The sequence below is a fragment of the Lithobates pipiens genome, unplaced genomic scaffold (assembly GCF_037356315.1).
Source record: "Lithobates pipiens isolate NorthernLeopardFrog02 unplaced genomic scaffold, aLitPip1_a1.2 Scaffold_19, whole genome shotgun sequence".
NCBI lineage: Eukaryota > Metazoa > Chordata > Amphibia > Anura > Ranidae > Lithobates > Lithobates pipiens.
The window spans coordinates 486,857,596-486,881,592 of record NW_027507764.1 but is presented as its reverse complement, the minus strand read 5'-3'; the positions used below and the strand labels follow the sequence as shown (position 1 = coordinate 486,881,592).

The following is a 23,997-nucleotide window of genomic DNA, read 5'->3' as shown; positions in this document are numbered from 1 at the left end:
ACAGCACAGGGATGGTGTGATCCCCTCATAATAAGAACCCCCAGGAGGAAGTCAGCACAGCACAGGGATAGTGTGATCCCTTCATAATAAGAACCCCCAGGAGGAAGTCAGCACAGCACAGGGATATCATAAGCAGCCCCAGTAGAAATATGACACCGCTCAACCTCTTCAAAGAGGAGGGTAGGGGCATATAGTACGGTGTGCTTTTTTGGGTCAAGGAAGTGAGCCAAATGAATTAAGAAGGTCTGTGTGCTTGATTAAAAAAATAGTTTATAGACATATACATGGTCTACTGGTCACATGTGTTGAATTCCTCCGAGATCCATGCCTCATTCATTTTTAGAAATGTGAGGTAGTTAACACTGTGGTGAGCTAGGCGAGTACGCTTATCGGTCACAATCCCCCCTGCTGCGCTGAACGTCCTTTCGGACAGGACACTGGATGAGGGGCAAGCCAACAGTTCGATTGCAAATTGGGCAAGCTCTGGCCAGAGGTCAAGCCTGCCCACCCAGTAGTCTAGGGGTTCATCACTCCTCAGAGCGTCCACATCGGCCGTTAACCCAATGTAGTCGGACACCTGACGGTCTAGGCGTTCCCTGATGCTGGATCCGGATGACACCTGTCGATGGGTCGGCTGAAAGAATGACCTCATATCCGAAGTCACCAACACATCTTCAAACCGGCCTCTTCTTGCAGGCGCTGTTGGATTGGTACCCGCAAATCCTTCTCTGGGAGTGGGAATTGCTCCTCTGCCAGCGCACGCAAAAGCAGAATGCAGCATTTCTCGAAGCAAGGCCTGGAAGTGCTGCATTCTGACAGCCCTCTGCGACGGCGGTAACATTTCCGCCATTTTGTGTTTGTACCGGGGGTCTAAGTACGTTGCCACCCAGTACTGGTCCTTGACCCTCATGCTTTTTATACGGGGGTCCCTATTAAAACACTGGAGCATGAAGGCCCCCATTTGCACTAAAGTGGAAGCGGTGTGGTGGCCTGGCTCCTGCTCATCATCCAGGATAATGTCGTCCTCTTCATTCTCCTCTCCCCATCCACGCACAACAGGGATCCCAGAAAGGTTTAAAGCATGCTCTTCTTGCTCCTGCTCATCCGCCCCGGCACCATCCTCCTCTGACTCCTCATCAGACTCCTGTTGTTGACTTGTCTCAGATAGAGTAGCCCCCCCTGGGAATTCATCCAGCATTGCGACTTCCTCATCTTCCCGCTCCTGCTCCTCCACAGCCTGATCAATGACACGACGCAATGCACGCTCCAGAAAGAAGGCATAAGGTACCATGTCACTGATGGCGCCATGGCTGCGACTGACCAGTTTGGTGATCTCCTCAAATGGCCGCAGAAGTCTGCATGTGTCGCGCATGAGCAGCCACTGGCGCGGTGAAAAAAAACCCAGCTCCCCAGAACCGTTTTCGCAGAGTTCATACAGGTAGACGTTAACTGCACGTTTCTGCTGGAGCAGCCTATCAAGCATATAGAAGGTTGAGTTCCATCGCGTCGGGCAATCGCAAATAAGACGTCTGACCGGCAGATGGTGTCGCCGCTGAATGTCAGCAAGGCGAGCCATGGCCGTGTAAGATCTTCTGAAATGGGCCGAGATTTTCCTTGCCTGCCGCAAGATGTCCTGGACCCCAGGGTATTTGACAAGGAATCGCTGCACGACCAAGTTTAAGACGTGTGCCATGCACGGCACGTGCGTGATTTTGCCCTGTTTCAATGCGCTAAGCAGATTGGCACCGTTGTCACACACCACTTTACCAACTGTCAAATTGAGCGGTGTTAGCCACTCATCTGCCTGTGAACGCAAAGCTGAAAGGAGTGCCGGGCCAGTGTGGCTCTTTGCTTCCAGGCACAACAGACGCAGCACGGCATGGCAACGTCTCACCTGGCATGTGGAATAGGTTCTGGGGAGCTTGGGCGGTGCAGTGGAAGAGACGCTAGCAGCGGAAAAGGAGGAGGCAGCTGAGGAGGAGAGGGAGGAGGATGGAGTAGGAGGAGGAGAAGAAGAGTCAGGCCTGCATGCAATCCGTGGCGGTAAAACCAAATCTACACGGGTGCCACGGGTTACATGCTTGACGGCCGTCAGAAGGTTCACCCAGTGGGCAGTAAAACTGATATACCTTCCCTGCCCGTGTTTGCTAGACCACGTGTCTGTGGTCAGATGTATCTTGGCACCGACACTGTGTGCCAGAGATACATTCACTTGCCGCTGAACATGGCCATATAGCTCTGGGATGCCCTTCTCTGAGAAATACTTCCTTCCTGGGACCTTCCATTGTGGTGTTCCAATGGCCACAAATTTGCGAAAGGCCTCCGAGTCCACCAGTTTATATGGCAGTAGTTGGCGGGCTATGAGTTCTGACAAGCCAGCCGCCAACCGTTGGGCAAGAGGGTTATCCGGCATCATCATTTTTTTACGCTCAAACATTAGGCCCACGGAAGCCTGCCTTTTTGCAGAAAAATGTGAGCTTGGCGTGATGGAAGGTGGAGTGGAGGACAATTGTGAGGAGAGAGGAGAAGGAGAAGTAGAAGACGAGGCTGGACGGTGAGAGCCTGCAGTGTGGCTTTGTGTGTTCCGTTGCTCCCACTGGGCTCGGTGATGGCTGCTCATGTGCCTTCTTAAGGCGGTCGTCCCTAGGTGAGTATTGGGCTTACCGCGACTAACGCGTTGACTGCAAAGATTGCAGATGGCAACGCTATTGTCAGCAGCGGACACGTTAAAAAAAGCCCACACTGCGGAGCCATGTGCCGGTGTCCTGGGAGCGCCAGATGTGACCGTACATGGTCGATGACTCGCTCCTGATACATTTGCAGTCTGCTTTGTCCCTGCTGTGCAATGTAAGTCATTGCTGCTTCTCCTCCCTATCTGCTGGTCCATATCTCCCTCTGAACTCCCCTCCTCTTCCTCTCTTGTGGGCACCCACGTGACATCACTAGACACGTCATCATCAACGTCACCTTCCCCACCGCTATAAGTAGAGATCTCGGAGTAGGCAGCAACACCGGGGACCAACCTCCTCCTTGGGCTGATCTGGGTACTGGCGTCAGACTGCTGAGTAGCGCTTGTTGCTACCTCCTCTTCCTGATCCAATACCAAGAGTGGCTGCGCATCAGAAATGTCCTCTTGATATGGATCGGAAAATAATTCCAGTGACTCAAGCGGAAGGTATGTGGTGGTGGTGGTGGTGGTCGTGTTGTTGGTGGTAGTGTCTTTGGGGGTGCACATAGCAGAGAGTGAAGAAGAGGGTGCAGATCGAGAGGATGAGGAGGGTGCAGAAGAGTAAGGCTGAGCGAGCCACTCAACCAAGTCTGGTGCATCCTTTAAAGTAATTGAACGCACCTTCTGCAACTTCCCACTTTGGCTCAAGCCTGTTGCTCCTGCCCTACCCCTACCACCCCTGCGGAAGGGCCTGCCTCTTCCTCTGCATGTCATTTTTTAAATGACCCTGTGACAAAACTCTTAGTCCCTATACCGCTGAAGGACTGCTGCAGTATAGGTGAGCGGTCAGCAGTGGTGCACGTCAACCCTATCTATTGTGGACCTATAGCGGTCCTTACAGAACAGCAGACTGTACCGCACTCAAGCCTATGTACCGTAGCACCCTATACCAAGTTACCAGTCCTTATAAGAACTTTTGTGGAACAAGCAGGTTGTGTGTTAGTGATTAGCAGACTGTACGTCAGTCCCTATACCGCTGAAGGACTGCTGCAGTATAGGGCAGCGGTCAGCAGTGGTGCACGTCAACCCTATCTATTGTGGACCGATAGCGGTCCTTACAGAACAGCAGACTGTACCGCACTCAAGCCTATGTACCGTAGCACCCTATACCAAGTTACCAGTCCTTATAAGAACTTTTGTGGAACAAGCAGGTTGTGTGTTAGTGATTAGCAGACTGTACGTCAGTCCCTATACCGCTGAAGGACTGCTGCAGTATAGGTGAGCGGTCAGCAGTGGTGCACGTCAACCCTATCTATTGTGGACCGATAGCGGTCCTTACAGAACAGCAGACTGTACCGCACTCAAGCCTATGTACCGTAGCACCCTATACCAAGTTACCAGTCCTTATAAGAACTTTTGTGGACCAAGCAGGTTGTGTATTAGTGTTTAGCAGACTGTACGTCAGTCCCTATACCGCTGAAGGACTGCTGCAGTATAGGGCAGCGGTCAGCAGTGGTGCACGTCAACCCTATCTATTGTGGACCGATAGCGGTCCTTACAGAACAGCAGACTGTACCGCACTCAAGCCTATGTACCGTAGCACCCTATACCAAGTTACCAGTCCTTATAAGAACTTTTGTGGAACAAGCAGGTTGTGTGTTAGTGATTAGCAGACTGTACGTCAGTCCCTATACCGCTGAAGGACTGCTGCAGTATAGGGCAGCGGTCAGCAGTGGTGCACGTCAACCCTATCTATTGTGGACCGATAGCGGTCCTTACAGAACAGCAGACTGTACCGCACTCAAGCCTATGTACCGTAGCACCCTATACCAAGTTACCAGTCCTTATAAGAACTTTTGTGGAACAAGCAGGTTGTGTGTTAGTGATTAGCAGACTGTACGTCAGTCCCTATACCGCTGAAGGACTGCTGCAGTATAGGTGAGCGGTCAGCAGTGGTGCACGTCAACCCTATCTATTGTGGACCTATAGCGGTCCTTACAGAACAGCAGACTGTACCGCACTCAAGCCTATGTACCGTAGCACCCTATACCAAGTTACCAGTCCTTATAAGAACTTTTGTGGACCAAGCAGGTTGTGTATTAGTGTTTAGCAGACTGTACGTCAGTCCCTATACCGCTGAAGGACTGCTGCAGTATAGGGCAGCGGTCAGCAGTGGTGCACGTCAACCCTATCTATTGTGGACCGATAGCGGTCCTTACAGAACAGCAGACTGTACCGCACTCAAGCCTATGTACCGTAGCACCCTATACCAAGTTACCAGTCCTTATAAGAACTTTTGTGGACCAAGCAGGTTGTGTATTAGTGTTTAGCAGACTGTACGTCAGTCCCTATACCGCTGAAGGACTGCTGCAGTATAGGGCAGCGGTCAGCAGTGGTGCACGTCAACCCTATCTATTGTGGACCGATAGCGGTCCTTACAGAACAGCAGACTGTACCGCACTCAAGCCTATGTACCGTAGCACCCTATACCAAGTTACCAGTCCTTATAAGAACTTTTGTGGACCAAGCAGGTTGTGTATTAGTGTTTAGCAGACTGTACGTCAGTCCCTATACCGCTGAAGGACTGCTGCAGTATAGGGCAGCGGTCAGCAGTGGTGCACGTCAACCCTATCTATTGTGGACCGATAGCGGTCCTTACAGAACAGCAGACTGTACCGCACTCAAGCCTATGTACCGTAGCACCCTATACCAAGTTACCAGTCCTTATAAGAACTTTTGTGGAACAAGCAGGTTGTGTGTTAGTGATTAGCAGACTGTACGTCAGTCCCTATACCGCTGAAGGACTGCTGCAGTATAGGGCAGCGGTCAGCAGTGGTGCACGTCAACCCTATCTATTGTGGACCGATAGCGGTCCTTACAGAACAGCAGACTGTACCGCACTCAAGCCTATGTACCGTAGCACCCTATACCAAGTTACCAGTCCTTATAAGAACTTTTGTGGAACAAGTGAGTTGTGAATGTTTAGCAGACTGCAGCAGAAGGGCAGCAGTCAAGTATAATATCCTTTCTATATTTGGAAGAAAGAATATTATACATGTACAAGCCTATTACTGTACCACTGATACCAGTCCTGAAAAGAACCTTTGTGGAACTAATAATAACAGCAAGTCTTTAAAATTACCCTCACTGCCTGACAACACTGCTTCCTTCCTGTCCCTATACAAATTGGCAAAAAAAGAGAACGATTAGTGGTTACTGGAACAGCTCTTTTGTGGACCTTGATAGTAACAGCTAATGATGATGATGATGATGATGATGATGAAAGACTAATCTGGCTGTCCCTGTAGCATACACCGTCCTTTCCCTTTCTCTAAACTAACAAAAGACACTCAGGCTGCTGCAAGAATCAGCAGCACAGCAAACCTATCAACACCTAACACCTATACCAGTCCTGAAAAGAACTTTTGTGTACCAAATAGCTAGTGGTTTATCTCTCCCTACTCCACACAGGAACCTGTCCCTATCGTAACAGAAGAAAGAATGTAAAATGGCCACCGGATCGGGTGTATTTATAGGTTAGGGGGAATGTACAAGTGTCCATGTGCTGTCATGTCTCAATTGGCTGTCCTGTATCACATGATAAACGTGTCACCAAAGGTTAAAGTTCTTGTATACATTAAACACGTAAGTCCGCCGCGGCGAACGACGGAAAAAGGCGTTCGAACGTGCGGACCGCGAATGTCGGAAATTCGCCGCGAAACGACCGCCGGGCGAACCGTTCGGCCATCACTACCAAGGATGGCTAGATCTTCAGTATTTTAGGAAGCAGGTCAGCAATGGTAGCCTTGATATTTTACCTTAATGAAACAAAGCTTCTTGATCTAGAATTGTTGGCCTAAAAAAGTTCATAAAGTTATATGCAGAACTGCAGTTAATTAGTTTTATTGTGAGGAAAGGGAAGTGCCGGCAATTTATTTTATTGCTCCAGTATAAGTTTACTCATAAACAGCCATTCATCTATACATTCATATGTAATTGGTTTGGAAAACCTTTGCTCCTATGCTCTTAAAAGCAATTACCTGTGTGCCTATATCTTCTGGAAGAAATATATGCCTGGGTTCATAAACAAAAGTAATAGTGTTTAATGAGTGATACATTTTATGAAGCCTGATTAATGAACAAGCAGACTTGCTCTTTTAAACCTGTGTGTAGCTAAACAGTCACTGAGCTGCCATCTCTCATTAATAGCAAGACTAATAGCAAGATGCTGAAGTCAGAGCAACTATCACAAGATCAAGACACCAATAAAACAGATGGAAAAGTTTGTTTGAAAAGGCGCTTGGGCTTTTTTGACAGTGTGAGCTTTCTGGTGGGCAGCATTATAGGTGCTGGAATATTCGTCTCTCCTAAAGCTGTTCTGGAATATTCCCAGCTCAATATTGGTGTGGCACTATGTATTTGGGCAGCTTGTGGTGTAGTGTGTATATTGTGCACACTTTGTTATGCGGAGCTGGGTTCATCTTTGCCGTTCTCTGGTGGAGAATATTACCATGTCAGGCGAGGATTAGGACCTTTACCCGCTTTTGTAACCATCTGGACATTAACATTGTTTATAAGGCCATCATCAAATGCTGCCAGAGCCCTGACCTTTGCAGAGTACGTAAGTCGTCCATTTTATGGTGGATGTCCCCCTCCTGATCTTCTCAAGAAATCTTTAGCTATTGGAATTCTCTTGGTCTTGGGAGTCATAAATTCCAAGAGTATCAAGTTGGCTACATGGGTTCAGAATATATTCACAATCCTCAAAATGATGGCCTTGGCACTTATTATAGCCTATGGCTTTGTTGAGTTTGCAACTAATCCAGAAGCTGTACAACCCTTTCAAGATGCTTTTAATGGACAATTTCCAAATGCAGCACAAACTGCTGAGGCCTTTTATCAAGGACTGTATGCCTATGGGGGATGGAACTACCTAAACTACATGGCAGGTATGTACTGTAACTGTAATTTATTTTATGAATATTTCTAAGTACAGGCATTCCCTGGGATACAAACAAGATAGGGTCTGTAGGTTTGTTCTAAGTTTGAATTTATATGTAAGTCGGAACAAGTACATTTTTCAAGTGTAGCGCCAGCCAAAAAAAATATTTTTATGTTTTGTGGATAGCATAGGGAAGGGTTAACACCCCTGTAAAATTTGTTTTGCTGTCTGTGCCCCTGTTTAGAAGATTTCACTTCACTTTCTGTGCCAAATGGATTTTGAAAATTCGGGATTGTTGTGGAAACAAGGATTTGTGATAAAGCTTCAGTGGAGGCACATTTTTCCCATTATAACTCTTACAGGAGTAAATTTTTTTAATTTGAAAGCCAGTGGCGTGCAAAACACACTCCAAAAAACTTCACCCGGTGCATAAAAAATGTGCACACACATAAAGAGTGACACAAAAAAGTGCAGACGGGTACACAAGTCCTCTAAAATCAGAGGACCTTGTCCTGAATCCCCCGGGGCGTTAGGCTCCTGACAGGGACAAGGACACTTAAAACTTGGTCTTCCTGGCCGAAACCAGTCAGACCCCGTTCTTCGGAAGGTCTGCCGAAAAACAGACCCACCCAAATACTAGGTAGGGCTCCCCCGAAGGAAGACCCCAACCCTAAGGCAGAGGGTGAACTAAGCCAGAAGGCCATGTCCACCCCCACACCAGACTTTCAGGACAGGCCCTAGAACCTGTGACCCTACTCATCACAGCAAACGTGCAAAGTGACAAAACAAGACGTGACAAGACACACTGGAAATAAATAAAAAGTGGGGAAGGGATAGTGGAGAGGAGAGTGAAAAGGTGGTCGTTGTGTGAAACAACGACCAGGCCCTCCGGCCGGGAATAAAAAATTCCTCTGGTCCCAGCCAAAAGGCCCGGCCCAAGAGGCAGGTGCTAAAAAAGCGTGTCATGGTGCAGTGACCTTGGTGCCCAAAATCAAAGTGACCCTCACTCACAGTGATTGTTAGGCACCCCCGGACTGCCACTCCAGGGGCACATACTCCATAGGCTTTCAAGACCGCCCCCAACCCCCGGTCCAGACCACAGCAGCCCCCACCCCGGACAGGAAGGCATGAAGATCAGGAAGCTTGGTGAGAGCCCTTTACCATCAGGCTCCACCGTCGCTCCCATCACTCCTTCCTAATTATATTCGGATGTACTAACCGGTCCTCCCCCCCACCAAGGGAGTAGCCGGTTTTCCTTTCCGAAAAACTGCCCGGGGCTAGAACTACCCCAATCCAGACCAGAGGCCAGGAACCCGACCCTCTGGATCCGACCAGGCAGCACCCATCCTCACCAGGGGCATCCTTCCAGATGGCTCAGACTCGACCATGCATCGGCCCCCAGTTTACTGTCGGGCGGCACGACGTGGCCCCTACCGAAACCATCCTTCGGGATGCAAATTACACCATCGGAGAGCGCCGCCCAAACCCTCTCGAATAGGGATGGACCAGCGCCTCCTTTGGCAACTGATAAGAACAGATACTACACTTGATCTTAGCCAAAAGGTAAATTTCCCTTCCTAGGGGTATATCTCCTTTTACTTCCTGTTGTTCCTCTCCGTTTGTATGTAGGAGTCGGTTTGAAGTCCAATGTTTGTAACCCGGGGAGACCACCTGTAATTAGTTTATAAAGATGGTAAAAGGTGGGATTGGGGCCTTGTCAGAAACCATGAATCAGACTGAGACAGAAATACAGTTAAATCACACTCGTTTAATAATAATAATAATAATAATAATAAAAAGATAAAGAGAGTAAAAGTAGTCAAAACATAGCCAGAGTTCAGGAGCCAGAACAGATAGTCAGACAAGCCAAATGTTAGGGAGCCAGAGATGAGTGTAGTGGAACAGCAAGCAGGATCTGGAGCCAGGAGGAATGCCAGCCAAGCAAGTCCTTAACAGGAACACAGGAGAGCATCTCTAGAGATGTGACCAAGGCGAAGGCAGAGATCATCTGGGCTGGACAGCTTAAGTAGGCAGGACTGACGAGCAGGATAACATCAACAAGTGAGTCACTGTGGAGAGAAAGGGGCTGGCAATTAGCCAACAGCTGAGTGGCCATCTTTGAGAAGGAAGGGTTTAACCCAGCACTGGCAGGCCTGCTGGATCCAACAAGTAATTTTGGTTGTTTTGGATCATTAGACACAACTTTTATTGCTTTCAGTTCTGCTGTAAAAGTGTTTCAGGGATCTTGGTGCTCTTAGCCCAAACACAGGATGTGAATGTACACAGCTAGGAGAAAGTTCATTTTAAGATTGATTTAGTGTTAGGGTAAGGGTTAGGGGTTTGCAAGAGTTTAACTTTTCTGTGTCTTTAGAGTACAGAATTGTTGTTTATGTCCCAGTACTGGAATCTTTGTGCCAAAATCATCCAAGTTAACGCTTATTCATCATCTGTACCAAACTCCAGGGTCATACACACATAGATATGTGCATTCTTTAACTGATATTTCTAACTCCCCTAATTGACATCTAAGTTTTATTCCTCCCATATACTAGCTGATCATCAGCAAATTTAATCTGAAATGAAGGAGGTATAAACAGAAAATTTCTGTAATGCCTTCAGATATGGTTAATCTATATATGTAGAAACAGGGCCAGATTAACAGCATCATGGGCCTGGTGCTGAGGATTTTGGTGGGCCTTTTTTACGGAAACAAAATGAAAATGCAAAAATGTTTTGCTAAAACAAATTAAATATACTTTCACCAGTAATATCGGCCGTGCAGCCTTTGAGCAGCAGGAACACCCCCAATACCACCTGCTATGCGGTCTCTCAACAGCAGCAACATAGGAGACCACATTTCCAAACTGCCATTCAGGGAGATCCCCCCCTTCCCAAAAAAAAAAAGAGGGGGGATGTAGTCTCGGGTTGATGGGGAAATAGGTGGCGGGGGGTGATTTTTCAGGCAAATGGCACTTAGCACTTAAAATCATCCTGACGCTATGCTTGATATGGCATCGGGATGATCAAATTCCATTATTTCTATTACTACATTGTAATATATAGTGAAATAGTTCAACTCACCATGATGCATTATCAGTGGGAACCTGAGCTTGTCACTTCCCACCAGATGCAGTGTGTCGCTTGCCACCATTGCCTGCTGCCAGATGCCACCCGCAGCCTGCCACCAGATACAGTGTGCCACTTGCCACCAGATACAATGTGCCACTTGCCATCAGCATGCCACCAGATACAGTGTGCCACTTGCCACCAGCAGCCTGTCACCAGATACAGTGTGCCACTGGCAGCCTGCCACGAGATACAGTGTGCCACTTGCCACCAGATACAGTGTGCCACCAGATACAGTGCCACTAGCAGCCTGCCACCAGATACAGTGTGCCACTTGCCACCAGATACAGTGTGCCACTTGCCACCAGCAACCTGACACCAGATACGGTGTGCCACTTGTCACAAGCAGCATGCCAGATAGTGTGCCACTTGCTACCAGCAGCATGCCACCAGATTAAAGCGGGATTCCACCCTAAAGTGGAACCTCTGCTGATCGGAACCCCCCCCCCATCCGGTGTCACAATTGACACCTTTCAGGGGGGAGGGGGGTATTTTCACCCACTTCCGGGCATAGACTCCCACGGGAGTCTACGCCATTTCCTGCCCTGCCGCGCTGTCTGCTGGGACACACACGGGTCCCAGTGACAGCGCGGAGATTTCCTATTGCGCGGCGCAGCTCGCGCAGTAGGGAACCGGGAAGTGAAGCCGATTCGCTTTACTTCCTGATTCCCTCACCTAGAATGGTGGCGGCAGCAGCCGAGGCACGAGCGGTCGATCGGCCTCGGCATCGCTGGAACCCGGGACAGGTGAGTGTCCATTTATTAAAAGTCAGCAGCTGTAGTATTTATAGCTGCTGGCTTTTAATATTTTTTTGGGGCGGAATCCCTCTTTAAGTGTGCCACTTGCCACCAGCAGTCTGCCACCAGATACAGTGTACCACTTGTCACAAGCAGCCTGCCACCAGATAGTGTGCCACTTGCCACCAGCAGCATGCCACTTGCCACCAGCAACCTGCCACCAGATACGGTGTGCCACTTGTCACAAGCAGCATGCCAGATAGTGTGCCACTTGCCACCAGCAGCATGCCACCAGATACAGTGTGCCACTTGCCAACAGCAGCCTGCCACCAGTTACAGTGTGCCACTTGCCACAAGCAGCCTGCCACCAGTTACAGTGTGCCACTTGCCACAAGCAGCCTGCCAGATATAGTGTGCCACTTGCCACAAGCAGCATGCCAGATACAGTGTGACACTTGCCACCAGCAGCATGCCAGATACAGTGTGCCACTTGCCACAAGCAGCCTGCCACCAGTTACAGTGTGCCACTTGCCACAAGCAGCCTGCCACCAGTTACAGTGTGCCACTTGCCACAAGCAGCCTGCCAGATATAGTGTGCCACTTGCCACAAGCAGCATGCCAGATATAGTGTGCCACTTGCCACAAGCAGCATGCCAGATACAGTGTGCCACTTGCCACAAGCAGCATGCCAGATACAGTGTGACACTTGCCACCAGCAGCATGCCAGATACAGTGTGACACTTGCCACCAGCAGCATGTCACCAGATACAGTGTGACACTTGCCACCAGCAGCATGTCACCAGATACAGTGTGCCACTTGCCACAAGCAGCCTTCCACCAGATACAGTGTGCCACTTGCCACAAGCCGCCTTCCACCAGATACAGTGTGCCACTTGCCACAAGCCGCCTTCCACCAGATACAGTGTGCCACTTGCCACAAGCAGCCTGCCACCAGATACAGTGTGCTACTTGCCACAAGCAGCCTGCCACCAGATACAGTGTGCTACTTGCCATCAGCAGCCTGCCACCAGCAGCAGTGTACCACCAGATACAGTGTGCCACTTGCCACAAGCAGCATGCCAGATACAGTGTACCACTTGACACAAGCAACATGCCACCAGATACAGTGTGCCATTTGCCACAAGCAGCCTGCCATCAGATACAGTGTGCCACTTGCCACCAGCAGCATGCCAGATACAATGTGCCACTTGCCACCAGCAGAATGTCACCAGATACAGTGTGCCACTTACCACCAGCAGCCTGTCACCAGATACAGTGTGCCACTTGCCACCAGCAGTGTGCCACCAGATACAGTGTGCCACTTGCCACCAGCAGTGTGCCATCAGCAGCCTTCCACCAGATAGTGTGCTACTTGCCACCAGCAGCAGTGTGCAACCAGCAGCCTTCCACAATATAGTGTGCTACTTGCCTTCAGCAGCCTGCCACCAGATACAGTGTGCCACTTGCCACCAGCATGCAACCAGATACAGTGTGCCACTCGCCACCCACAGCCTGTCACCAGATACAGTGTGCCACTTACCACCAGCAGCCTGCCACTGCCTCCAAGACTCTCCCCAATTGGATAGAAGAGACAGGGCCTGCATAGTCAATCAAATCCCTGGAGCCCCCACCCCTCCTGAGCTGGGATGGTATGGCTGTATGCCAGGAGTTTTGTTTAGACCAAGTTGTACAGGGTTGTGTGTGCAAGCTTTTGGGCTCACACTGGTGTGCTGCAGTTGGCTGCACTGCTCATGTATCTGCAGTTTTAGCTGCAGTCCTATTGATTTATATCAGGTTGCAGGTTTTTGCTGCATTTTCTGACAGTGTGCCAAAGATGCAGCATGCAGGAATTTTGGTGCGCTTTCAGAAAATGCAGAAAAAACAAACAACCTAATAGAAACCTATAGGACTGGGGGTAAAACGCAGGAAAACTGTGGATACACCAGCAATGGGCCAAAACACAGCAAATCAGTGTGAACCACCTAAAAGCACAAGGGGCCACCAAGCACTGCCACAGGCTGATGACACAATTATAAACACTTTGGCTGCAGTTATAACAGCTACTGCTGGAGAAAAAAGTTAAAAACGAGGGAAAGGGATATAAGAAACCAGTCACTGAGCTCACATGTGGACGGTCCCTGGAGGCTCATCACTCAGAGATATCCTGTTCACCTTCTATCTGCCGGTGTTTCCCACCCACACGGCTCCTTCACTGCACAGACTTCACAGAGGGGGAGGGGAAAGGCAGAGCCGACTCAGCCTCTCCCATTTGTGTAGGGGGGGAACTGTGCACTGTGACATTGTAATAACCACAGTGAGCAAACACAGATGCAGCCAGACACCCCTACATTTACACACACTTCTCCTGTCCCATAGAAGTTTATGGACAGGAAAAAAAAAAATCGGGCTTATGCTGCTGGCTGGGTGGGCCTATTTTAAGGCAGGGGCTTGGTGCTGCAGCTCCATCAGCCCCTATGTTAATCCGGCCCTGTGTAGAAACATGCTTTTCCCAGACCATAGCTGTGCATTACCTAACAGACATGGGATGCTTTTTATAGTGAATCTAACCCCTAAATGGATGACAGTTTGCTGAAGCACTGTGCCTTAACAAATCAAAACAACTGTCATTTAAAGAAAAACACTTTTTTTTACCCTGTTTTAGCCTTTTTTTTGCATCTTGGTTCTGCTGATCTCTGCCAGCTTTTTTTTAAAGCCATTTCCTGTCTCTACACACTTGCTCAAGTATTTGTTGCACATTATAGCTCAAGACCAGTTTACTACTAGCTTAACACTACCTCCGTAGGAGCTACTGGATAGGATGGGTACTCTTTTCTTTTCCCCAACCTTCTCAAGAACCTCAGTCCATCTGAGACACCATGTTGAGTGTACGAACATGCAATATCACATGCACAGAAAACAGTGATCTCTGTCTTGTCTCTGCCAGCCCATCCCCCCTACAGTTAGAACACACCCATGGAACACAGTTAACCCCTTGATCGCCCCTACTGTTAACCCCTTCCCGGCCAGTGTCATTTTTACATTGATCAGTGTATTTTTATAGCACTGTGTAATAATGTAATAATGTCACTGGTCCCCAAAAAGTGTCATTTGGGGTCAGATTTGTCTGCCGCAATGTCACAGTCCTGCTAAAAATTGCAGATCGCCACCATTACCGGTAAAAACAATAAAAAATATATAGAAGTCCCTACATCTATCCCATAGTTTGTAGATACGATAAGTTTTGCACAAACAAATCAATATATGTCTATTGCGATTTTTTTTAAACAAAAATATGTAAAAGAGTATATATCGGCCTAAACTGATGAATAAATGTGTTTTTTTATATTTATATTTTATATATATATTATATATATATATATATATATATATATATATATATATATATATATATTATAATTTCATTTTTTTTAATTGACTACCAAAAGAAAGCTCTATTTGTGGGAAAAAAAGGAAGTTCATTTTGTTTTAGGTACAGAGTTGCACTACCGCGCAATTGTCAATTAAAGCGACGGAGTGCCGTATTGCAAAAAATTACCTGGTCATTAAGGGGGCAAATCCTTCCAGGGCTGAAGTGGTTAAGGGCATCAGTGCACTTATTGACAGTCCTAGTTAACCTGCAAGCATTATAGGTACAGTATAGTCTCTGCACAGGTGCAAGGTATATGTGGTTCCGATGCTGTAAAGGTTCAATACAACGTGGTACGGGTGCAGTCTATGTTTAGAATAAGTGTGGTATAGAGTACAGTATGGGTGCGGTATGAATTGGTACTAGCAGTATCAGCACTCTTAACAGTCCCCCAGGATGCTGTAGTGACCTCTCGCTGTAGAAGGGGGGGGGGCCCTCAGTCTCTCCTTAAAAGCTTAAGGTGATCTGAAGTATTAAGAAGAGGGTCAAGTCCTTTGCTAAATACACCTTAGGCAAGAGTGACAGCAGCCCTTAAGTTCAGCTAGCATGCAAAGGCCAATAGAAGCAGTCTCTGACTAGCATGGAAGTCCTCTCTGGGCTTAGGTGGCATGCTCATCATGTGAAGCTGTGAATACAGTCTCTCTGTGTTTTTCTGGTAGGAACAGCTGCACTCTGTCATCATAATCCTAACCTGTAGCCCTTCTGAAAACCAAGCGCTTAATAGAAAAAGATGAGAAATAAATGAAAATCAATCCACATAAAATAAATAAGAGAAAGAAGATCTACAATACACCTCCTTCTTGCTATTAAGAAACTAGTGCCAGATTAAGGCAAACACTGCTACCGTTCACCTATCAGCTGATAGGTATATATAATACATCAATACACAACTAAGGCCGCGTACACACGGGCGGACTGTCTGACGGACTTGGTCCGCTGAAACACGTTTCAGTGGACAATCCGCTCGTGTGTGGGCTTCAGCTGACTTTTTCAGCGGACAGTCTGGCGGACTAAGTCTTTCGGAATTTCCGTAATATTGTCCGTCCAAACTTGGTTTCAGCGGACAGTCCGCTCGTGAGTAGGCTAGTTTGACGGACTAAGTATGGCGCATGCTCAGAAAGGATTTACACGGCCGAAGGTTGCATTGCAGTGTATTGGAAGTCAAATTTCTAGTCCCGTCGTACGTGCCGTACACGTCATCGCGCAAGCTTTCAGCGGACTGTCTGTTCGTCGTGTGTGGTCAAGTCCGTTCATTCAAAAGTAGGACGGACTGTCTGTCGGATTGTCTGACGGACTTAGTTGGACGGATAGTCCGCCAGGGTGTACGCGGCCTAAGGCAGTGCTAAAACAATGGAACACATATAGCGTTAATTCAGTGCAATCAGCAACAGGTGTTTGAAAAACAGGTGGTTAGTCCCAGTTAAATATAAAATGAAAGGGTTGCATCCAGTTACAGAAATCTCTCAATCCGTTATCCGTGGTAGTAGTCCACCACCAACACCTCCACTCGTGAGAAATGTGTGGGCGGAGGGGGGTGCTTCCCCTATAATAAATATTCTTACCAGATTACACTGAATAATATGCTTCAAAAGGTGACCACTGATATTTGTTTGTAAATCTGTCATCATAGTTGTCCGAGGGGCTCCTCCAGTAGACCATCCTGTCTGTAAACTGCTACTGGTTCCACGTTGACTAGTCAGGCTTCTTTCAGAGTATCTGTTAGTAGTAAGTCTAGATTTTAACTCTCTAGAGCTTTCAGCGTTAGATTTCAGAGGGTATCTTTTTGTTGTTTTTTTTGTGGCTCTTTCTTTGACAACCTGAGCAGGCCTTCATCAATTATTTGGGAAAGGTCACAGTAATATTTGAGAACACCAGCAGTGGTGACTCTGATGAATGAAAACATGCAGGTTAAGTGGGCTGCGGTTTAAGTGAGATAGACCAGGCAAATATTTCATCAAACAAAAAAAGGAAATATTGTACAGACACGATCCAGACAATATACTGTAAGCAGCTTTATTAGGCTGTGGAGATGGACCAGGGATGTTTTAAGCAATAAATAATTTCAGAGTGTAATATTTCACATAAAAAGACATACATATTGAAGCAACTCCATGCTCAGTCTTTTAGCACTTTTATAAGACCACATTTTGAGAAACCAGCCAGATTTTAATCCAAAAATCAACTGTAGAGAGTATTTATTTAGACGAATAAAGCCAACAAAATATTGCTGTGACTCTAGGTACACTATTTAGGAACTTTCACAAGGTTACATTTTGAACAGAGATTGGGTAAAGACCCAAAGGAGTTCTAGCAGGAGAAAAGGAATCAGGTGACTGCAGTCTCTTCCTATATTCTTTATTAATGAAAATATCAAAAATTTAATAACAGTTACAAAAGATAAATACATCTAAGCCTGAGGATAGGGCTTGCCTCATTGGAGATCCCTCAGATACATTTCAATGCCTTAAAAAGTCATGAATTTTGGTGGCACTCTACTCCGAGGAAGTCCATACCACCTAGGGGACGAAACACGCAATCAACGACACACACCCTGGCCTTCAGCAGCACCAGCTATCCTCCCTCCACCTGCTGGATTGCAGCAATCCCAGCCGCTTACAATGCCATACCCAGCAGGGACTAAAAGGAACCTGCCGTGGGGCTGCTCTGCACCCCGCCAGTCAACATCCATCTATTCATCTGGAATCACCTCAGCCCCCACTCTCCATTACATGCTATGGAGTCCGGAAACAGCAAGTGACTACATCGGCGGCCATGGCAGTGTCAGGGCTGGTTTAACCCTTCCTTCTCTGGGCTGGCTGCTCAGCTGTCGGCTAATTGCCAGCTCTCATCTCTCTCCACAGTCACCCAGCTGTTCCTGATCCTACTAGTCTGACTTCCTATTTAAAGCTGTCCAGCTCACTATATCTCTGCCTTCGCCTTGGTCACATCACAAGAAATCATCTCCTGCGGTTCTGTTTAAAGACTGGCTTGCTGACATCCCTTCTGGCTCCTTACCCTGCTTGCTGTTGCTCCACTTGGATCCCTGATTTCTGGCCTGGCTGATTACCCGATCTGGTTATTGAAATCTGGACTGGCTGACTACTCGATCCGGTTACTGGCTATGTGTTGACTACGCTTACTTTATTTACCTTTTCATTTTTTATTAATAAACAAGTGTGATTTAATTGTACTTCTGTCTCGGTCTGGTTCATGGTTTCTGACCGTAGGCAAAGGCCATGAATTCAGGAGATACAGTCAATCCACTTGTCGGTAATATTTTTTTCCAGATTAGATGAGCAAGATCACCCCATGGATCAGTTTACCATAGCGTTACAAACGCTCCTGAGTCACACGGCTCACCTGGAATCCCCCACTGTGGCTGCTCCGGTACAACCTGAGTTGCAGGCCATCCCTACCGCCAATCTCTGTGCATGCACCCGCCTCAAGTATTACTTCGATAAGAGGTATGTCTGGTTCCGCTCTGCTTCCCCAGCGAATTGGGGGTGATCCAGTTCAATCCAGAGGGTTTCTCAACCAGGTTGAGATTTACTTTGAAATGCTGCCCCAGGCGTTTCCCACGGACAGAAGCAAAGTAGGTTTGGTGATATCTTTGCTTTCTGAGAGAGCCTTGGCCTGGGCAAACCCTCTATGGGAGACGCAAAAACCTGTTGTCTTGAGTTACCCTGACTTTGTGGCCTCCTTTAAAAGGGTATTTGACGTTCCCGCACACTCCACTTCTGCTGCTAAGTGCCTCATGTCCATCAAACAGAGTACAAGAACTGTTGGCGACTACGCCATTGAATTCCTTACTCTGACAGCAGAGGTTGCTTGGAACAATGAGGCCCTCGTGGCTGCTTTTTCTCATGGTCTCTCAGATTCCATCAAGGATGAGATAGCAGCCCGAGATATACCCACTGAGCTGGAGAGCTTGATCTTGTTTGCCATCCTCATTGACTCCAGACTCAGAGAAAGATATTTGAAAGAGCGCTTGCGGAAGCCTCCTGTACGTTTGCCTCCGAGCTTTGCAGTCCCACCCGTACCTAACTCACCTCCCATGCCTCCTGGTACCGAGTTGGTCAGTGACGATGAGCCCATGCACTTCGGCTTCACGCGTCTCTCTGCGGATGAGAGAGCCTTTAGGAGGAGGGAGAGATTGTGCCTTTTTTGTGGCCAGGCAGGTCACTTTCTGAAGTCTTGTTCTAAATGTCCAGGGAATGCCCGAACCTTGAGGTCCTGTGATGGACAGACCTTAGGTGGCATTGTTTCACCCCCAGTTATCCAGAAGGATAAACCCCTGGTTTCGGTCATCCTTTCTTGGGCTGAGTCGTCCATCGAGATACAGGCTCTAATCAACTCTGGAGCTGCAGGCCTGTTCATTGATGCTGCATTTGTTTCGCAGCACTCGATTCCGCTGCAGCTGCGTGACACTCCACTTGCCATTAAGGCTTTTGACGGGAGACCTTTACAGCCTGCCCATGTAACTCATGAGATGGTTCCATTGTCCATGGCCGTAGGGGCTCTTCACCATGAGATAATCCAATTCCAAGTTATTTCCTCACCCATGTTTCCGCTGGTTATTGGTTACCCTTGGTTACAGAGGCACAGCCCCTCTTTTGATTGGCTCTATGCTGAGGTTCTCTCCTGGTCACCACAATGCAGTGAGACATGCTTCCTGAAGGTATCCAAGGTCCTGTGCACCTCTTCACTCTCCTCCCTGCCGGAAGAGTACCGCAATTTCAGCAATGTCTTTGACAAAGGTCAAGCCGGTAGTTTGCCTCCACACCGGTCTTATGATTGCGCAATTGACCTTCAGCCTGGTGCCCTACCTCCTCGTGGCCGGGTTTACCCTTTGTCGGTCTTGGAGGATAAGGCCATGGAGGAGTATGTTGCAGACGCACTTTCTCGAGGTTTCATCCGCAAATCCTCGTCTCTTGCTGGTGCTGGTTTCTTCTTTGTGAAGAAGAAGAGTGGTGAACTGAGACCTTGTATAGATTATATTGGTCTCAATCGTGTCACGATTAAGAATGCCTACCGTATTCCGTTGATTACAGAGTCATTTGACCGCCTCAGGGGAGCAACGGTTTTCACAAAGCTTGACTTGAGAGGGGCATACAATCTCGTGCGCATTAAGGAAGGTGACGAGTGGAAAACTGCGTTTAATACCAGAACAGGCCATTATGATGATATCCTCATATTTTCCAAGTCCCTGGAGAGCCACCACACAGATATCTGTCGTGTGCTTCAGAATCTAAGAAAGAACAATCTCTATTGTAAACTGGAGAAATGCGAGTTCCATCATGAACAGATTACATTCCTTGGCTATGTCATTTCCACTGCTGGTTTTTCGATGGACCCAGAGAAACTTTTGTCAGTCCTACAGTGGCCTCGACCCATAGGTTTACGACCTCTGCAGCGTTTCCTGGACTTCGTAAACTACTATCGAAAGTTTGTTCGTAACTTCTCGTCTCTGGTTAAGCCCCTGACTGATATGACCATAAAAGATGGTAACCCACAGAGTTGGTCTCCGGAGTCCACTAAGGCCTTTGAGACTCTCAAGGCTGCCTTTGTTTCTGCTCCTCTGTTGGCACATCCTGATCCTGCGTTTCCTTTTATCCTAGAAGCTGACGCTTCTGAGACTGGAGTTGGCACCCTTCTGTCTCAACGTCCTAACTCTGAGTGCACTATGCATCCGGGTGGCTACTTTTCCAAGAAATTGTCACCTGCTGAGTGCAATTATGAGATTGGTGACAGAGAGCTGTTGGCGATCATTTTAGCCTTGAAAGAATGGAGACATCTCCTTGACTACTGTGCTGGTTCTTATTCTTACTGACCATAAGAATCTTACATTCGTGTCTGAGGCTAAGCACCTCTCTCCCAGAAGGGCGTGATGGGCTCTTTTCTTGTTGAGTTTTAATTACATTGTCTCATTCTTACCCAGGACTAAGAATGTAAGGGCTGATGCCTTGTCACGACAATTTTCCTCCCCTTCCAAGTCGGAGTTGGTACTGGTTCCTGTGATTCCTCCTGATCGTATCTTGGCTACGGTTCGCACCAGTCTTACTTCTCCTTTGGGTGACAAAATTCTTGCTGCTCAGGTCCATGCTCCTCCTGAGAAACCTTGTGACCGCTGCTTTGTCCCAGAGAGTCTCCATACTGCCGTGCTCCAGACTTACCATTCTAGCAAGACATCTGGCCATCCTGGGAAGAATCAGCTCATTTGGGCCATTTTCCAACAGTTTTGGTGGCCTAGTCTACGGGCTGATGTTACTGCCTTCGTAGCTGCCTGTTCCGTGCGTGCTCAGAGTAAGACTCCACGACACCTTCCAGTGGGCCTCCTACAACCCATACCCAATGGAGATAGGTCCTAGACCCACCTGTCAATGGATTTCATTGTGGAGTTGCCCAACTCCCAAGGCAACACTGTTATCCTTATGGTGGTTGACCGGTTCTCAAAGATGTGTCATTGTATTCCACTTAAGAAGTTGCCTACTTCTAAGGAACTGGCTTCCATTTTTGCTCGGGAGATCTTTCGCTTACATGGGCTGCCCAAGGTGATTGTTTCGTACAGGGACAGTCAGTTCGTCTGCTGGTTCTGGTGAGCCTTTTGTGCACAGTTGGGAATCCAGCTTGCTTTCTCTTCTGCGTATCACCCGCAGTCTAATGGAGCAGCAGAGCGAGCCAATCAGTCCTTGGAGCAATTCCTACGTTGCTATATTTCTGACCACCATAACAACTGGTGAGACCTATTACCATGGGCAGAGTTTGCTCACAACAGTGCCTTGAATTCTGCCTCCCGATTGTCTCCATTTATGGCGAATTATGGTTTCCAACCTTCCATGTTGCCTGACTCGTTTGTTCCGCAGAGTATTCCTGCGTTAGAGGAGCATCTTCGTGGTCTTCGTTTCACTTGGGTACAAGTCCAGGAGGCTTTGTGTCATGCTAATGATAGGTACAGACTCCATTCTGACTGCAGACGCCTGCCTGCGCCTTCCTACCAAGGTGGGGACAGGGTCTGGCTGTCATATCGCAACCTCAGACTTCGCGTTCCCCCACTGGAGTTTGCACCTCGGTTTATTTGGCCTTTCCATATCCTTTGCAGGATTAACCCAGTGGCTTATGTGTTGGACCTTCCTCCTAATATGCACATCTCTGTGTTTCATGTCTCCTTATTGAAACAGTCCTGCAACCAATTTAACACCTCGGTGCCACTTCCTCACCCTATTCAGGTTGAGAACCATGAGGCGTATGAGGTACAATCCATTGTTAAACAGAAGAGAAAACAGCGCCAATCTAAGTGCAGTATTGTTGAATCAAAGACATTTAATTTGTGAAGTTATGCACTCACACTCTACCAGAAAGTTTCAGGCACATCATGTATCTAGAGGACATCGCAGGGCTCTCGAGGAGAAGCGGTAACTCGTTCGGCTGTATCTCTCGTCCGGTGGCGCCGGTGGTTCCCAGCGTCGCACGGCTCGGTGTAGCAGCGTCAGGGAGGTCCGTTCGTTGTTACGTTGAGGGGCGCACTGCGATGACGTTTCGTTGTGGTGTACGTTGCACGCGTTCGGAGCATGCGTGCTCCTTCATCAGGCATCTGGGTTACCATGTTTGAAATGGTTTAAATAGGGAAAGGGGGCAGTTCTAATTGGTCGTTCGAGTTCAGGTTCCACCTTATGGGGCGGAGCTGTTCCGACCAAAGCATGGTGTTGATTGCTCATGTGTTGCAGGCTGGTTGTATGTGATTATTGTGTGTGTGCCATCAATGTATGTGGATACAAGTTGGATAATGTGGGAAAGGTGTGGGAAAAAAAAAAAAAAAAAAAAAAAAAAAAAAAGGGTGTGGGAAAAAAAAGATAAGAGTTGGAACTTTTTTATTTGTTTAATTGTTTTAAAAATTGTTTAAAAAATTATGAAAGTACTTGTGAAAGGTATATAGGAATAAAAATAACCATAAAAATAACAATAACAAAAAAAAAAAAAAAAAAAAAAAAAAAAAAAAAAAAAAAAAATAATAAATAAATAAATAAAAAAAAAAAAAAAAATATTTTAAAAACATTTTTTTAAAAGATTTTTAAAAAATAATAAAAATAGAAGTGGGAATAAAAATGAAAATGGGGCAAAAAGTTGTTGATTAAATTGCTGAAGGTATATTTCTATGGTGGGTATTAAGACATAACATGGTGAGAGACATGTATATTGATAGGATTTGATATTGTGAAAATTTGGTACTGTAAAATACAATAAAATGGTGTTAAAATGAGACGTGGATGTTAAAATAGAACATACATATATATGTGTATACATACATATACACACATATACACATATACACACATATATATACATATATATATATATATATATACATACATGCACATACACACACACACATACATATGCACACGCACACGTACGTGTGTGAACCCACATATAGTGGGATCAGAAAAGGCGCGTGAATACTGATTTGTGCAGGTGAAGGCGGGGGGGGGGCGGGGGCGGCTAGGCAATTTTGAGTCTCATTAGAAAAATCTCATGGAAAAAATGTGATGGATAAAAATTAGACAACTGAGTTGATTTCTATGTCCTCGTTGAGGCCTCCAGGCGTGAGGGTGTCTAACGTGTATATCCAAAAGGTTTCCCTCTCGCAGAGACGTTTGAAACGTTCTGCGAGGGGGAAGGATCCAAGTATCTGTTCAAGGGCCCATACTTGCATGCCCTCTGTGGACCCTTGATGGTGTTCTTTAAAGTGTCGTGGGATAGTGAGATTGGAGTCCCCTTCTATTGATCGGCGATGTTCGCCAAACCTTTTTCTTAGGGTACGGATGGTACGCCCTATATAAAGTAGGTTGCAAGGGCAGCGGATTGCATATATTACAAACTCAGAGGAGCAGTTGTAAAACTCTTTTAGTTGGTATGTGTTGCCCTTTGTGGTAAAAGATTTTTGGCGGTGTTGGACAAATTTACAGGTGAGGCATTTTTGTTTCTTGCATTGGTACATGCCCTTCAGGGTGAGGAATGTCCTGAGTGGCTTTGGTTTGTTATCGGTTTTTAATTTGCTCGGGGCAATAAAACTTTTTATGTTGCGTGCTCTACGATATGT

The 23,997-nt window shown here is 47.1% G+C and overlaps 1 protein-coding gene across 2 annotated transcripts in view; it reads left to right on the top strand.

Moving 5' to 3' along the window:
* Positions 1 to 23,997, top strand: part of LOC143997374 (solute carrier family 7 member 13-like) — a 149,594-nt gene that overhangs the window by 89,924 nt on the left and 35,673 nt on the right. Inside the window, exon 1 of one of the 2 annotated variants that reach the window (XM_077492952.1) lies at positions 6,832 to 7,617. The exons of the other annotated variant lie outside the window; for it this stretch is intronic. Within the exon in view, the coding sequence (XP_077349078.1) occupies positions 6,894 to 7,617 (724 nt within the window). The 5' untranslated portion in view covers positions 6,832 to 6,893. Of the gene's footprint in view, positions 1 to 6,831; positions 7,618 to 23,997 lie in introns of those variants that run through there. 2 annotated transcript variants of the gene reach the window in all.